General features: G+C 35.4%; 1 protein-coding gene across 2 annotated transcripts in view; it reads right to left on the minus strand.

The window, feature by feature from the left end:
- Nucleotides 1-1845: 1845 nt before the first annotated feature.
- Nucleotides 1846-19077, minus strand: part of tafa5a (TAFA chemokine like family member 5a) — a 109519-nt gene continuing 92287 nt past the window's right edge. For both annotated transcript variants that reach the window (XM_042722373.1, XM_042722374.1), the window contains exons 3-4: nt 18852-18979; nt 1846-3361 (exon numbers count right to left, since the gene is read on the minus strand). In XM_042722373.1, the coding sequence (XP_042578307.1) occupies nt 3353-3361; nt 18852-18979 (137 nt within the window). In that variant the 3' untranslated portion in view covers nt 1846-3352. The remainder of the gene's footprint in view (nt 3362-18851; nt 18980-19077) is intronic.

Consider the following 19077-nt stretch of genomic DNA (forward strand, 5'->3'; position numbering starts at 1 on the left):
CATTTTAGTGACTACTATTAACTAACAAAAAACTGATTAATAAATTACTAAGTTATAGTGCTCAGTTGAAAGTAGTTCGCTATTAGTGTTGTTGTTGCTATTGAGTCTCAGCCCACAGACAGGGGACATCCTGAATGGATGGTCAGTCAATCTTGTTAATTATTGTTTAACTACTGATAATTTATAAAACTTCATTTGTAAACATGTATTAGTTTATATTAATAAATATATATATATATATTATATATATATATATATATATATATATATATATATATATATATATTATATATATATATATATATATATATATATATATATATACAGAATCAGGGTTTCCCATACATTGATTTACTTGTGGCGGGCCGCCACAATATCTAAACTGACCGCCACAAATAGATCTTCAAAAATGCTTTGACTTTGTTGAATAAACATGAGCACTGCACGTTTAAAAATCAAAAACCGGCACGGGTGTTTTTATATCACTGTATTTACTGTTTCAGAAAATTTTCGATGTAAATTTAATTTAATCCTGCCTGTAATGCTTGATAAATCAGCGTTTATGAGATTAGCGCTTCTTTGTATACAGCCGTTACCGGAGAAACCTTTATCTCCCCCGCGCTAAAAGCGCCCTCTGCTGGCAGAAAATGAATTTTGCATATACTGTATATATATGGGGGTGGGGTGTGCCGCCACAAATTTTGTAGGCTGTGGGAATACTGTATATATATATATATATATATATATTCTGTATATATATCCTGGAAAACTACTAAGAGCTACTGTATAGGTTCATAATAAATTAGAATTATGCATAATATATAATTAATTCTAAAGTGAAGATCATGGTAACCCACTAGTAATGACTCAAGTATTACCAAATCCTTCTAAAGGAACTACTAATTATTTGGATCAGATTTCTAAAGTGAAACGCATGGTAACTCCCTAATATTGGCTGATGTCACTGTAAGCTTTTGAGATATATGCAAGGTCTTTGATAGTAATGACACAAGTGTTACTACATCCTTCTTAAGGAATTACTAATTTTTTGGATCGGTATTCTAAAGTGAATATGTTGGTAACCCACTGGTAATGACTCAAGTGTAACCAAACCTAGTAAAAGGAATTACTATACTTAACCTTAAAAAAACCTCAAAAGCTTACAATGATTTAAGTAATTACTAGCTAGTTATTGTGTTATTCACTTTATAATACTGATCCAAGTAATTAGTAATTCCTTCTGAAGAAATTGGTAATAAATGAGTCACTTTACCATGACATTTACTTTAGAATAAATTACACATTATGCATTATTCATATTAATTATGAACCTGTTTAGAGTGGTTCTTAGTTGTTCTTGGGGAGTAATGGAAAAAATAGTAGTTTAGGATTAACTAATAGTGAACTGCCACATTAGATTAAGCACTATTATTTACTAATTCATTAATCAGAACTTCTTATTAGTTACTACTAGTTACTAGAGTGCTAATTTTGTGTTATACATATCTTCTTGTGTAGTTATTCATTAATGATGGAACAGTATTCTAAAGCGTTACCACTTTTGGTTAAACTGGAATGCAGGTGCTTAGTGAAAAACAAAAGAAAGAAAGAAAGAAAGAAAGAAAGAAAGAATAAGAAAGAAAGGAGAAAAGATTAGTGAAAAACAAAAGAAAGAAAGAAAGAAAGAAAGAAAGAAAGAAAGAAAGACAGAAAATGAATTCACCGCTCAGTCTCCTCACTTCCTTTCAAATCTGAATGAATTCATCATAGATCGTTACATATCTCTGTCAAACCAGGCATCGTTCATTTAAAAAAGGGAAAGAAACAGCCAAAAACATCATGATATTACAATTTTGTTTTAGCAACTTATTTTCACTTGTTTAATTTATTCTTAAAATATTTCATAATAATAATTTAAAAAAAAATAATGTAAATGAATCTAAGACTTTCTGAACTGTCTCTGGAGGTGTCTAGACTTGGAGGTGAGCACTGTGCAAACAAACACAAGCACAAAAATCAATCCCAGAAAACCCAAACAGAAGGGGTTTTCTCTGAACCTTTACAATACAAAAGCTAAAAGCAGTTTCTATGACTGTAATACGTGGAACTGAATGTTCGCTTTTCTGCAATAAATCATTGCTTTGTGTCTGTGATTTGTCCATTTTCTTCCTTTTTAAGAACCTGTGGTCATGTTTTTGAACATGTAAAAGGAAAGTTGCTACTTGAGTTTGAACATAAACAGTAAGACAGGCCTGCATTATAGAGTAGAGCATTACCCACATTCTATATCTGTCATTTCCACAACGTTATTCATGTTAAATAAGGTTCTCTACAAAGGTACAACATATAAAACTGTTAAATATATAACTTGTAGGCCTTTCAAAATACATATAATGACATATTTCACTCCTGGTAATCAGAAATGACATTTTTTATGTTCCTTTTTTAATATTTTCTGACGATAAGCAATGGGGTACTCTTCCATTTAACCTTTCATGCTTAATGCAAACCATCCAAAATGTTGCTACTGAAAAATGCTAATTAAATTTGTTTACATTTTTATGTGTACAGTATCTTTATCCTTGGAATACAGTGGTTGATTCAGTTCAAGGAAATGCCTGTAAAGTATTAAAGGTTCTCCTCTGATTGTGATAAATGGGAATGGTTGACCCAGTCGTTTTAATTTTCCATGTCAGCGTTTCCATTTGTAGACCACTGCTGTATAACATAGTCCTTCTATATCTATATCTATCTCTCTTTCTGCATTTGGATATATATATATATATATATATATATATATATATATATATATATATATATATATATATATATATATATATATATATATATATATAATTCTTTGCCTAAATTTTCCCTTTCAAATCTGTCCTTTAGTCCACGCTCATATAATCAATGCATTTATTTAAATTTTTTTAATATGCGTATTATTTTTCCTCTTTGGTCTGTAAAAAATGAGCGCCAAAAACATCTTCCAGCAGAAAGCCGTTTCACAGAGCAGTTAGGTTCACAGTCTCGGATCAGGTCAGAACCACTGGTTGAGCCCCATTAAGCCTGTGTGTTGTTCAGTCTCAAACAGGGTAGGTGCCTCATTGTCCTGTGCTGTGCCCTTATAGTCCTCAAGGCTCCTACTGTACCACCATCCATGAGGCGCTTTGTGAACGTACAGTATGTTCTCCGTGGCACAAGGGGGGGCTGCCCATTTACAAAGCCGAGACACAGACAGGTAGGCAGAGGCAGGTGTTAAGCCGATGAGACATTGCAAGTATCTACAGCAGGTGGGCGAAGCTGCAAGAGGCCCCGTCTTGTAGCGCTCCAGGAACCCCTCCCACTGTTAGGACACCTAGATCAACCAGAAACACACAGGAAATCAAAATCAGTGGTGCAGTTCCAGGGGTGTAGCGATAATGTGAAAAGTGGACTAATATTGGGTTTGTTTGAATGTTTATTTATTTTAATCATGACAGCTCTCTGAAGATTTTAGCATGATAATGATTATGACAACGTTAATGTACTTTGTCTAGCTGGAACAGATCTGCTACGCAGCTGCTGCTGCTGCTGCTGCTGGTTATTGCTATTGTTGTAGATTATTGCTGCTGCTGCAAGCAAGTAAACTTGCTACTGCCAATGCATACCGCGATACAGTGCTGTGAGTATTTAAGACATACTGCTGCTGAACAAATAGCATATAAAATAAATTGTAGCAGATCTATTTAGGTGGAGCTGGGTGAAGGTGGTGGGTTTCAGAGGATCTCTGAAAGCACGCTGCAAATGGTCAAGTGAATGCTAACCAGCCATTTAAATGTAAGGTAGCAAGCTCATTGGCTGTGTATGCAACATGAACCAATTAGCTTGTGCCAAGTTGTTTAACACTATGAATATCATCAGTTACGTTAATACCCATCAGCCTGCACCATCTAGAGTTTCATGACTGAACTATACATTTATTTAATAAAATGTCATTTTATCTAATTCTATCTATCTATCTATCTATCTATCTATCTATCTATCTATCTATATCTATCCCAGTCAGAAACAATAGTTTTGGGAACTATAAAAAAAGGTGATTGCAATATATTTACATTTAGAACACTGTCTATCCTACCAGTTGCCTGAAGTCTCTGATTGTTTTTAAAATTGCTGATTTATGATTTTTTTAACCTAAAAATGAAAACATCATGTGCTCACCCTCATGCCATCACAGATGTATTAGTTTCTTTCCCTCTGTGGAGCACAAACTAAGATTTTTTGAAAAATAACCCATCTCTGTGAGTCCATATAAAGCATATACAGTATAATGCTCAAACCTGACGCTACAAAAACCATGCAAAACGCAAATGTGGATGTTGGGTCAAACGCTTCTCTTTTAATTGTTCCATTCCATGGCAATCTGGCTCAGTCAGTCTAGATACAGATTCTTTTTTTTACTCTGGGGCTGATAACAGAGCTCATTGGAATGTAATGCCATGCTTTGGTAATACAAAATGGTATGAGAAGAGCAAAGCAACTATGATCTGATCAGATATTTCTGTTTTCAGGACTATACATCTGAGATGACAACAGGGTGACTAAATGAGATAATTTAAATTTTTAGGTAGAAAACTCCTGTAAAATGTAAGTATTTTTGTAAGTATGGGGTGTGAACTTAAAACATTTTTCTAGACGAGACAAGTGGCTCTGGTCAATAGTCCTGGTGCAAGAATAATCCATTTGAATGTATGATGCTCAAATGGATTATGATGTTCAAAGATATTACAATCCTGTTGTAACCGAGATAATACTTGAAAACTGTTGCATTTCTGAGCACCTGCCATGGAAAACGCTCAGTGCCATCTGCTAAATGGTCTGCTGCCAGGCTGAAAAAAGGCACAAAATGCTGCCAACATGGGCTGCTGCTTAATTTATAATAATGAACTCTTGACACTTGCATGGGGAGCAGATATTCATGGCTTGAGCAGGTGCTGAAAACATTACTAAGTCTGAATATGGAACAACAGAGATAATCAGGATGAAAATGAACTCAGGAAAGTGATAAAATGGCCCAAGAGTGTAGATGTTGAGGACAAAAGTGTGCTATTGCTAATACACCGGAGCAATGTAGCTGCTAGCTCCTGCTTCAGAATCTTATTACTCTCTAGCAAAATTTTAGCAATTGGATTACATATGAATTACCGCAAACTTTAACAAAGATAAACTAAAAGCTCTAGAGTATAATGCTAGAGCAGGGACAATTTCAAGCAAGATTTAGTTTGTCCATACAGTACGCAGTTTACTTTGACTTAGATTGTAAAGAGGAATGATTTTTGGCTTAAAGGAATATTTTCCTCCTCACATGACTTCACTCTCATCTACTAACCTACTGGCAGAGGCTGGCCAAAATACATTTCATTTATTTATTTATTTATTATTTTTATTTATTTAAAATACATTTCATTTATTTATTTCTACAATTTAAATAAAAACAAAAAATTACTGTAGTAAGTTGACAAGAAAATACTATTTCAGTCTCTCTAGCTCCAAATTTCACATTTAATTAAATTTTTAATTTGAATTAAATTTGTGAAATTTACTAGCAATTTCTGAATTTAGATATGCATGCTATTTTTTTACTTCCACAAAGGCAGGTTTTTAGCTCAAACGTAGAAAGTGTACAAGGTAAGCAGTGGAAATTTAAGGCTTGCAACTAAAAATTAAAATAAAATAAAAATTAAAAATCATACATTAAAGAAAAATCACACACTGTATTTATACATCAAGGAGACTTTACTGTCTTAAAATTATGTTGTTAAATTTGTATTAAAGTAATTTAAACTAATGCATCATGATGAAAAGTTCTAGTCTCATATTTGGCTGGACTTCAAGTTTGATCTTATTCTGGACAAGGTAAACAACGTTTCCAGGGAAAGCATAAAAAAAAAAAACACACACACATCAGGTGACATCAAACAAAGGATGATAAACTATTATTACTATTATTATGCACAAAACAAATGACTAATAAATAAAATAAAATGAAACAACTGAAAACTGAAAAAAAAGGTAGTCAAGTCACCTTCATTTATAAAGCACTTTTAACAATACAGAATGTGTCAAAGCACTTTACCATATTAAATAGGAAAATAAGAAAAAATTAATATATATTATATATATTATATAATTAATATTTAAATCTTGAATGCAAGAACAGAAAAAAAAAAAAAAAAAAAAAAACTAAAAGAAACAAATTGCAATAGAACCTGATTTACAATATTTCCAAATATGTGATTTCAACAAACTTTTCTGAATCAGTCAAATGAACATTACTTGAATATTCAGTATTCTTACGCAGCACTATTCAGGGGCAGTGCCACATTTATTTAGATCATCTGCTGAGGATTCCACTTGGGTGATGTGATAAACAAGCTCTTAGCTGCATCTGGACCTTTCAGCTGAATCTGACCTTTTATATTTACTGTACTGTCTCTGAATTTGCAGAACTTTTTATCCCGTTCATGTTTTGGAGAGGCTAAAGTCAGAAAACACAAAACTGCTAAATATCATTCAGACAGAAACCTGAGATGATTGAAAAGTGATAAATATTTGCTGAACCCAGCAGTATCTATCAGAAGTAATAATCTCAATGTAGTGTGGAGGGTTTGAGTGTGTTTAACTCCTGGCAGAATATGCAGCTTTGCCCCCTTGAGGGAAATTCATGCAGCCATTCAAAGCTATGACTGGATTTATCTTAATCATGCTTTTCATGTTGCATTTCCCAATAGGCATCTAGGGAATTGCAGTATTACAGCTCCATATGAAGAAATTAATAACATAAAATAGCTTAGGGTTTGTGTAATTCGTAGTAGTTGTTTCATTAATAATTATATACAGAACAGGCTGGTTCTCTTTTGAGGTGCCATAGCATTGTACATGCCAATTTTTAACTTGCATTTCTCAGTCTGTTTTAAGATGATGTCGGCTCATGTAACACCAATGAACTTCCAGCCAATTCTGCAAACAGCAGTAACAAAAAAGATTAAGTAAATAAATAAATACATACGTACATAAATGCAAACTTGTGGAAATTGTTGAAAAATCACATTGGGGGAAAAAAATGAATGAATGAATGAATGAATGGATTCCTCATCTGATGCAAGTTCAAAATTAAACACGTTTTGGCTCAAAACTAAGGCTTAAAATTGGCTTAATTCTACTGTATAAAAATGACATTTTGTGTGGTGACAGTAGCAATGAAGGCTCAAAATAAGAGCTACTCAACAGCAGTATGTCTCTTTTAACAAATTGTTCGGACTAATACTGGTAAAAGACTCTTTTTGCAGCCTGAAATAGGAGGATGGCAAGGCACTGTAACAAATAAACCTTGTAATGGCTGCCCAGATTGTCTGGGTAAAATAGCCAGCTTGAGCACTGAGAGATACAGAAGAATGGCACCAGCACTTTAGAAACCATCCATTTGGTTTGATAAAACCGTCATTTGACTAAACAAATAAATTATTTTCAGATTTCTGTTAGTTCTTATAAATACTGCATAGTGTTTAAACATGACCCAGTCACAAGTAAATGGTGAATATTCTCGGATTCAAAATGGAAGTTCTTGGTGACCAGTGCTGACTTGGATCCTTTAGACAGGAGCTGGCAGTGGGCGCTAATGGTTTACAGAGGCTTGCATGGAGGAGCAGCTGTCGTCTCCATGGTGATGTTGTCCAAGCCCAGGCAAGGATGTGTCCTATGGTCCTACGCTGGCGCATTGGGATCAATTACACAGACCCCAACACCCACAGCGGCAATGCCTTGGCATGTGTCATCCACGACCTCCACGTGTTTTTAGCACCCTCAGTCTATTCACTTTCTTTTTCACTTCGTCAGAAAAGTTAGAAAAGACAGACATATTCAAACACACTTCAGCACTGTTAATGGAAATGTTAACCTCAAATAATTAAGTGATTGAAAAGCTGTTATGTTGTTCCTTACACGTATGCTGTCTTTTCATGGAACACAAAAGCAGAAATTATATAAGTTATCATTCTAAATTAACATATCTGTATAAATTAACATATCTCTTGACAACAAAAGTTCATGGTAACCACGTCTGTGTAGCTCCAAAAGGGAAATGAAACAACACTAAAAGAATAATGCAAGTAATCAGTTGTGCTGCCTATTTCGAAGGTTGGACATCAAAAACACAAAGGGTGTCTTATGTTGTTGCATGTCACAAATTTGAAAGACATAAAGCTGAGTAAATGACAGAATTTCACTTTTTGGTATGAATTATTCCTTTAACTCTCTGTTAACCAACGAATCACACCAATCTCTGGAGGCAGCACTTAAAACCTAGGGACGCCCCTACTTTTTCAAAGCCCCGTTTACCCAAGGCATCACTGATGAGCAAACACTTTCTCTGTTTGCATGTGAAAGATTGCTGATTACTGCAATCAGTAGTTCTCTCTTTTCTTGATCTCCACTGATACTACAGATTCAAGGACCCTTTTCTATGGTTAAATACCACCCAATCAACCTAATAGCCAATAGAATAGTTGATTAAGCCGTTGATTATCCTGTTTGAAGTAATGGTGCTTCATGACATTATCCAAAGAAACAAATGTTAATGATAAATCCCCTGTGACGTTTCTACTGGCTACTGTATACAGGCCACAAGGGCAACAGACCACAGTCTTGCATGGTTCCCTATCCTACAGAAAAGCATTAAAAACTACTAGATGTGATTACTTTTCAACTCTTTTAGAATAAAACAAACATAACCCCAGGTATTTATTCAATACAGTGGCTAAATTAACGAAAAATAAAGCACCAACAGGCGTTGACATTTCCCAAGAGCACAGCAGTAATGACTTTATGAACTACTTTAATTCCAAGATCAATACTATTAGACATAAAATTGTAACCATGCAGCCTTCAGCTACAGAATAACATAAGATAGTGCACTATAGGTCCCCTAAGGAACAATTCCACCCATTCTCTACTATAGGAGAGGAAAAATTTTATAAACTTGTTAAATCATCTAAACAAAGGAGAGGAAAAAGCACACCCTATTCCATTTTAGCTCCTAAAAGAGGTGCTTCCAGAAGTCATAGCTCCTGTTCTGACTATTATTAATTTGACATTGTCATAAGGATATGTCCCCAAAACCTTCAAACTGGCTGTTATTAAGCCTCTCATAAAAAAAAAAAAAAAAAAAAAAAAAAACTGACCCCAAAGATCTAGTTAATTACAGACCGATCTCGAATCTCCCTTTTCTATCAAAGATACTAGAACAGTTAGTATTCTCACAAATATATTCCTCCAATCAGGATTTAGACCGTATCATAGTACTGAGACTGCTCTCCTTAGAGTCTCCTTAGAAATTACCTGCTCTTATCATCTGATCGTGGATGTATCTCTCTGTTAGTGCTACTGGATCTTAACACTGCGTTCGACACTATTGACCACAACATTCTTTTGAATAGACTAGAAAACTTTGTTGGCATTATTTGGAAGTGCATTAGCATGGTACAAATCATACTTATCTGACCGCCATCAATTCGTAGCAGTGAGATATCATCAGGAAACACGGTGTTAGCTTTCACTGTTTTGCTGATGACGCTCAGCTCTATATTCGCAGTCCGGCAAAACATACCAATTTGAAAAACTAACGGAATGCATAGTCGATATAAAAAATTGGATGAGGAGTCATTTTTGTTACTGCTAAATTCTGAAAAAAAAAATGATCAGGTGTTATTTATTGGACCTAAAAGACTCGATGGCTGCGCTGTCAATTTTTCATCATCAGTTAGGAACCTAGGTGTGCTATTTGACATCAGTATTTCCTTTGCAAGCCACGTTTCTAGCATTTGTAACACTGCATTTTTCCATCTCAAAAATATATCTCAATTACGACCTCAATGCTCTCAATGTCAAATGCAGAAACGTTAATTCATGCATTCATACCCTAAAGGTTAGATTATTGTAATGCTTTATTGGGTGCTTGTTCTGCACACTTAATAAACAAACTCCAGCTGGTTCAAAATGCAGCAGCTAGAGTTCTTACTAGAACCAGGATGAGGAAGTATGAGTCCATATAGCCCGTTTGTGTCAAACAACACTGCACTGCCTCCCTATTAAACATTGTATAGATTTTAAAATCCCACTAATTACTTATAAAGCCCTGAATGGTTTAGTACCTCAGGACTTGAGCAAGCTGTTATCGTAATATAATCCTCCACATCCGCTGCACTCTCAAAACTCTTGCAATTTGATAATTCCTAGAATATCAAAATCAACTGCGGGTGGCAGATCCTTTTCCTATTTAGTGCCCAAACTCTGGAATAATCTACCTAACTCTGTTTGGGAGGCAAAAACACTCTGACAGTATAAATCTAGGTTAAAGACCCATCTCTTTAACCTGGCTTACACATAACACACTTTCACATTCTATACTCAAATAGCCAAAACAAATCCGTTAAAGGATTGTGAGGCTGCATTAATTAGGACAGCGGAAAACAACTTCAAATTAACATAAAGGATTGTGAGGCTGCATTAATTAGGACAGCCGGAATTAGAAGAATGCTGTTTTTATTAAATCTTATGTTGGTTTGTTTTTTTTCTTATTCCGAGGTCACCGTAGCCACCAGATCCAGCCCAGATGGTGGATCAGCCCCAAGAGATGACCTCTACCGGAGACCATGGACAACTAGATGAGCCCCAGAGACAGATCAACAGTGACCAGACCCTAGATAAGCCCTCCTAGACAGATCCAGATCCACAGTGAAAACCATCTGGACAAGACCACGAGAACCAGATGAGCCCTCTGCACAATCTAACCTTGCTGCAGCATGGATCAACATGCTGGTTCATCTGGCTGGAGGAGAACTGGCCTTCTGACAAGGTTTTTTCCTCCATTCTGTCACCGATGGAGTTTTGGTTCCTTGCCACTGTCACCTCTGGCTTTCTTATTTGGGGACACTTAATTTCCAGTGATATCGTCAACTTTATTGCACAGATACTATTTAAATTGAACTGAGCTGGACGATGATAGCACTGATTAATTCGTGATCCCCCAATGGCTGACCGGCAATTTCCGAAAGTTGTTACTTCATTGTCCTTTTGCATTGTCACAGTATTTTCCTATTTGATTCTGTAAAGCTGCTTTGACACAATCTATATTGTTAAAAGCGCTATATAAATGAAGGGGATTTGAATTAACTTGACTTAAGAGCCCTCTCACTCTGATGGTAAAATCAGAGAATTAAGGAATAGTGTGGTGTAAACTTCCAAAAGAGCAAACATAATAAATTAACAGAATCCATAAGACAATCTGCATTTCTGAGAATCAGACTTTATGTTGTAAATAAATACAAAATAATAGTTAAAAAAATCAATCATTTCATTTCAAAATACTCTATGTACACCTGATGTACACAGAAATGTGCTCTACTACTAATGTAAGTGTGTTTTAGATTAATACAAAATAATAGTTAAAAAAATCACAAGTTTTTTTGCAAAGACATGTATTACGAGTTCACACAGTATTTCCAGCTAAAAAAAATTTTGCCCCATATTGGTGTCCCCCATGAGATAGACCTCTACCATCCTGAATTCAGTCCATTTATTACCATTTAATCAGATGAGCCCCCGATGTCAGATCACAGTGAAGCCATACTGGACAAGATCACGAGAACCGATGAGCCCTCTGCCACAACCTCTAACCTGCTGCGAGCATGGATCAACTGCTGGTCTTCATCTTGGCTGAGGAGAACTGGCATCTCCGACTAAGCATTGTTTCTGCCCAAGGTTTTTCCCTCCTTCTGGTCACCATAAATGAGTTTTGGTTCCTTGGGAACTGTCGCCTCTGCTTTTCCTATGAATGTGACACTTATTTCCAGTGAAAATCCAACAACTTTATTTGCACCGACTACATTTAAAAATTGAACTGAGCGGACTGGATCGCACTGATTTCAATGATGAACTCAAGATTAAGTTGTTTTACTATTGTCCCTTCTTGTGCATTGTCCAGTTTTTTTCCTATTTGTTCGTAAGGTCCTTTGGTCACAATCTATGTAGTTGTTATAACTTTGACAATATATATTTTTTTAAAGAGCTATATATAATGTGGGGGATTTTTGTTTTATTTTGATTGAATCTATATTTTTTGTTAAAAGCGCTATATAAATGAAGGGGATTGAGCAAACATAAGTCGATAACAGAATCCATAAGACAATCTGCATTTCTGAGAATCAGACTTTATGTTGTAAATAAATACAAAATAATAGTTTAAATAATTTATTTTTTAATTTCTATATGTATATATTTACTGTTCAATGTAATGTGATATGTTATTATTGTAATGTAATTTCATTTCAAAATACTCTATGTACACCTGATGTACACAGAAATGTGCTCTACTACTAATGTAAGCACAAGCAGATTTTTTCCCCCTTAAGAAAAGTTTCTGACCAATGCCATAGACGCTGATTTTTAATTGATTCATGTTATGTATTACGTTTGATCTATGTAAAAGAATGCCCGCTATCCAAGAAGGCTGCCAGACTGACATGAATCAGATAAACAAAATTACTTAATTGCAGCTTTACTTTCTGTTGTATGGATTTCCGTAACATGACATAGCAGGAATGAAAATGAGTGAATGAATCAGGAACAGTCATGACAACAAAAAAACCCACGGACTCTTGGGTTTATTAGTGCAATTACTCTTTTACATAAAATTAAGCTGCAAACACATTTTAGCACGAAGACTGAAGGTCAGTGTCTCACTGTGTTTTTTTTTAAATTCGTTGTATACTTCGGTTAGTTCTTTCTCCTCCCTTTTGACAAGGGCGGTCAATTAACAATTGTTCTAACAACTCAACTGTGTGCACATTTCATCGACGACAAACAAGATAAGCGTTGCAACAACTTGAAACTGCGTCCAAACACTACAATGTCTAATGACGTTGAGCCACCCACCGGAGATGACCGACAATCTACAAGAGAGACGACTATTGCTTGTTTAATTTGCTGATGAAAGAATGGTCACAATCGTATGAATCAGTAGAAAAGAATGAGCAAATCACAAACATGATAGCAGTAATGAGTGCTTATTCAAACAGTATGGGCCTACAGGGACTCTTGGGTTGATTAGTGATCATTCTTTTACTGAATAGCTGAAACTCATTTTAGCCCAGCCTACTGGATTTTTTTTTTTTTTAAATGTTGTATTATTAGTTCTTTTGTCCCTTGACAATGGCTGGTCAATTAATTGGTCAATCAAAACAAAACAAACAAACAAAAAGCGGCACAACATGACTGCCACACTACAATTTAAGCGTGTGTACCAGGGTACATCTCCAACATACTATGGAGTGTAAAAAAAAAAAAAAAGATAATATTGTTTAATTGATTATTATAATAAAATAAAGTGCAGAATTATTGATCGTTAGTGATTATTGTTGGTTAATATTAAGTTAGTCAATTTAGTGAGGATTGGTGGTGTAATATTAGAATAATAGACTATCTTTTTACATTATTTTTTAATTTATGTATTTTTATTTTTTGTTTTTTTTTATGTTTTTTTTGAAAATTTTTTTGGATAAATTTGTTTTTTTAATTTATTTTAAGAGCTTAATTTAATATTAGATGTAAAACAACAACAAAAAAACAAACCAACAAACAAAAAAGTTTAGATCTTAAAAGCATATACACTCGTTTTATTACTCAGAATATAGTAATAATAATGGAGTAAAACAAAATACATTTAGCCAAAGATAACAATCATAGGAACCAAAATAAATAAATAAATTGTATGTGTATAAAAAATACACACAAATGAAAGACTTTAATAGCTGATGACAGCAGACAGGAGCTAAAGTGTAGTGTGCCCACCTTTTGATTTCTTCCTATTTCTCCTATGTCTTGTCTACATACATGCCGTGATCACCCATCTGTTCATATAATTAGCCATAAGCGTGATCTAATTACCACTGATAAACACATCCTCTCATTGAAAGAAGTCAGGTAAGAACTGCTCTGTGTGTCCTATGATAGAGTCTGAAGAGCTCTTTAGTGATTTGAACAAGTGAACTCCTGTTATGATACAGTTAATGTCAAATAAGCCAACATTTACTGCCCATCTTACTTTTGTAATGTAACTGGTGTTGGAGTTGTGATACATCCCAGTAAATCTTTTGAAACCATTCACTTAATTTTTCCATTCTCTTAATCTATTAAAGGGGTCATGAACTGAGAAACCAAACTCCCCTTGATCTAATGGGAAACTATATTGAAAATATAAAGACAGCTATATTGAAGACAATCTGCCAAAACAAAATGTTAAGGAAAGTGCCACTCTATGATGTAATGGTGTGGCTAAACCATTAGATCAAGATGCCTGATTCTACATCGCTGCCTGTTTAGCCCCACCCACTGATTCGCACGTGTATTGTAAATAACGAGAGAGGTGAATGCAGGTCTACACAGAAAATGTGACCCTGGACCACAAAACCAGTCTTAAGTCACTGGGATATATTTGTAGCAGTAGCCAAAAATGCATTACATGGGTCAAAATTATTGAGTCTTATTTTATACCAAAAATCATTAGGACATCAAGTAATGAAGTTTCATGAAGATATTTTGTAAATTTCCTACTTTAAATATATCTAAACTTAATTTTTGATTAGTAATATGCCCTGCTAAGAACTTAATTTGGACAACTTCAAAGGCGATTTTCTCAAAATTGTGATTTTTTTTGCACCCTCAGATTCCAGATTTTCAAATAGTTGTATCTCGGTCAAATATTGCCCTATCCTAACAAACCATATACTAGAGCTGTAGTCAAGTCCAGCTTTGTCTAGTCCAAGACAAGTCCAAGACCAGGACTAGTCGAGACCAAGTCCAAAGAGGTTCTAGTCCAAGTCAAGTCCAAGTCCAAAAGTTATTTAACTATTGATAATGTTTATGATGCAAGAGACAGCATATAAAGTGAAAAGTGTGAAAGTGTGAAAGTGAAAAAGTGACGTGACATACAGCCAAGTATGGTGACCCATACTCGGAATTCGTGCTCTGCTTTTAACCCATCCAAAGTGCACATACACAGCAGTGAACACACACCGTGAACACACACCCGGAGCAGTGGGCAGCCATTTATGCTGCGGCACCCGGGGAGCAGATGGGGGTTCGGTGCCTTGCTCAAGGGCACCTCAGTCATGGTATTGAAGGTGGAGAGAGCGCTTTACATTCACTCCCCCCACCTACAATTCCTGCCGGCCTGAGACTCGAACTCGCAACCCTTGGGTTGCAAGTCCAACACTCTGACCGTTAGGCCACGACTTCCCCTCGTAAGTTTATCCTATTCTAAGAAAATAATTTTACATTATTATTTGTAATGATCAAAAAGCATGTGCAAAGTAACAACTCTGTAGGACGGGGTCTCCAAACTAGATCCTGGAGGGCCAATGCCCTGCAATGCCCCACACCTATCTGGAAGTTTCTAGTGTGTCTAGTAAGAGCTTGATTAGCTGGTTCAAGTGTGTTTAATTAGGGTTCGGAGCTAAATCTCTGTTTTTTAATGTGCTTCTGGGAAATGGTTTTGTGGTGTAGGGTTTGGTTATGTTTTTTTGTATTATTTTTTATGTACTTTATTTATATTAAATTGCTGTTTGCTGACATCATGTCTGTGGTCAAAAATTAAAATGACTGATGCCTTGGCACAGTGCACACATGCAAAGCTTGGGATATGACGCATACGCGTGGTTAAAGCTAGAAGAGATATGTTTGGCGCTACTGGGCATGCACACATAAATACAGCCTAATTTGTCACACTGTACAACATTAATTAGTATTTCATTATTGTAAAGGGTAAGTTTAAGGCTATGTAGGTGTAGACGTTAATAAAACACAATCTAACAGGTAGAAAATTTAATTAGAAACATCTAAACTTTTCAGAACGCAGCAAGTGCACCGCTGGTCATGTGACAAGAATCAACGTGCCTAGGCGTGCCTAGCGTTTTCCACACGTTTTCAGGTGCGACATGCAAATGTGCTTTTGTTTTGAAGGAGAAAAAAGCATATTGCTGGACTCAGTCAAGACCAACGAGAACATTTGGCGAGTCCAATGACCAAGTCCGAGACAAGTCCTAGTGCAAAACACCAAAGAGTTTGAGACGATAGAAAAATCTAGAGACCGGACTCAAGTACTACAGCCCTACCATATACCAATGGAAAGCTTGTTTATTCAGCTTTTAGATGATGTGTAAATCTCAATTTCGAAAAATTGACCCTTATGACTGTTTTGTAGTCCAGGTTTACAAATGATAAAGATGGCTCCAAAGACAACAAAACGCTGTACAGTGCCAAGTTGTAGAAAAACAGTCTTTGCATTGCTCTCCTTCTGATCCTAACATTAGGAAAGAGTGGATGAGCTTTATTCTTTTTAGACTGCGTCAGTAAGAATTTGGTCCTTAATTTTTACCACGGATTCCGTTACAAACCAGGCAAATTAAATGTGTGATTTTCAGAAAGTTTGAAAATAAAATACCATCCTGTTCCGACTATACTGAATTTTGTGGTAATGTCACACCACACAAGTGTGAGTAACTGTTTTATTGCGCTATGACTGTTGCTTTATCTGTTATTACAGATTGTTTGATATGCACTGAGTATTGATATGTTTTTAATGTAAATCAAAGCAGCATCCATCTCTGAAGGCTGTCAAACATATACAGCTGTTAGCCAATCATAGCAGTGGGCGTTTACTTCTGAGTGAACAATTCGCCATGCCAATTTAAACTGAGATTTTTGATGAGTGGGGTTAAAAACAGGACAGAAAATAACCTAATATATTATTATTATTATTATTATTATTATTATTATTATTATTATTATTATTATTATTATTATTTTGGATGTAAAAATTACATTAAGTGGACCTCAGAGAACAGTAAAAAATAATGAAGAATGCAATTCATGACCCCTTTAAGTGATTTAGTAAAATGCACATCACAATACTAAAAAACTGTCGCTACTTATATTTCAGTGTGACTTTAGTAAAGTAGCCTTTGAAAGGATGCTAACCAATGCTAGTAAGAGATGGTTGCATTTTATTTACAATACATGCACTTATGGTGTACTTAGTGTACTTATATAAGAATATATATATATAGTGAGTTTATAAACTTTCATCAAAATATAATATGCACCACTTCTCAAGAGATTTTCCTTTACCTAGTATGACTTCTACTGTGAAATGATGAGCTCAATTTTCACAATTTAATCAATTCCCAATTTTATTTTATTTTTTTTTTTTTTTATTGAATACCCCGTTTCACTCTAAAATATTGTAAGACAATACAGAATTGAAAAGAGCTTTAAACAGAAGGGCTGTCCTCGACTAAAGATTTTTCTGGTCGACTAGTAGTCGTTCATTTGAAGCATTAGTTGTCTAATCGCATATTTTCAATAAACCATTTAAATCATTATAATAAGCCTTTAATTGCCTACATAGCCTAATTAGTGCTCAAGCACACGCATAAATCTTGCCACAGTGCACCGGCAGAAGTAATGATTATGAATGTGTCAGGGAAGAACAGTAAGGAGGCTGCATTAACATTTAAAAAAATGTATTAATACACTAGTGCTTTCTTTGGTTTTAGATTAAGAGATGACACTGACTCGTCATCTCCGCAGTAGTGATGCGCTGTATGCATGTTTCATACGGATTACATTATCTAAGAATTTGTTTTCCATTTGAATTGTTTAATTTGAAAGTAGACATTTCGCTCTTAATAGATTTTTTTTTTTTATAAACAAAATTTTGCAGTTTCACACTCAAGTTCACAGTGAACGAGATGGAAAGCGCTTCCTTTTTGCTTTTATTATTTTACAAACGCACCATGATTTGTTGTTATTGTGAGTGCACACAAATAAACATAGTCTTTTCAGATTCGAAAGGTGTATTACTCGTGTTTGTATGAGCAAACATGAGGGAGTATTTTAAGAGTAAGTGAGTGCACCGGCGCCTCCATCTGTCTTGCAGTGAGCACTACTGTTTAGCTTCCACACATTTCTCTAGGTTAACATTAGATTGAGTGGCCATGTAAAGTTGCTAATACTTACATATTTCAGATAATAAGCCATGTTTGAGGTTGATGAATGATAGGCAAGCATTTGTATGTACAGTATCACCCAGTGGTGCCTTGAGAAGTGGGTATACTCTTAATTTATGCCCCAATTTTTTTTTAAAGCAACCCAGCAAAGGATGAACACCATGTGCTATAAACAGTGACATGTAAAACTAGTCTTGTATATTTAGTTCACCCCAAAATGGGCCAGTAGTATTTGCATATTGTCACTTAACTTCTGCTGCTTGACTTCACGGAGTAAAGATCTCTGACTGGGGTCGGGGATGGAGTGGGCACAATCATTGAACATATTTCAAAGGAAGCCGGCACCACGGTCCTGACCGCTGTCCGTGTTTTTAGATAATATTTGTTTGTTGTATTTTATTTTTTATTTTTTTACATGCGATTGGATTAGATATTCATGTGGTGGACTGTCATGATTTTGCTTAATGCAGGACACTAATAAATGATGTGCATCAGAGGGAATTTAGAAGTGGGTATACACCAAGCTGACTGATAAAGAAGTGGGTATATGCCGCACACCTGTGTATACCCTCAACTACACCACTGGTATAACTATAGACCAGCCTTTCTGCTGTTCATGGACTGCTAGACTTTGCCAGTGGATTTTTTTTTTCTGCAAATAAGCGACTAATAAAATTTTGGTCGACCAAGCCTCTCCTGATCGACTAACGGATTACAGTGATTATGAGAATAAGTAAGTCTTACCGTTGTAGTTTTCACTCTGCCGCTGGGCTGTGTACAAGTCCAGCCTGATTTATTTACTAACAGGTCACAGCCTTCATCCTCTAGACAGGGCACCATGTCACACCACTGCTTGGTCTTCACGATACGAGCTGTGGATCAAGACCAGAGAAAGGCACCATTTATATAATTTTGTTGGTTTTGTAGATACGAAGAAAACACACACACACACACACACTTTAAGATGATA

The sequence above is a fragment of the Cyprinus carpio genome, chromosome B4 (assembly GCF_018340385.1).
Source record: "Cyprinus carpio isolate SPL01 chromosome B4, ASM1834038v1, whole genome shotgun sequence".
Taxonomy (NCBI): Eukaryota; Metazoa; Chordata; class Actinopteri; order Cypriniformes; family Cyprinidae; genus Cyprinus; species Cyprinus carpio.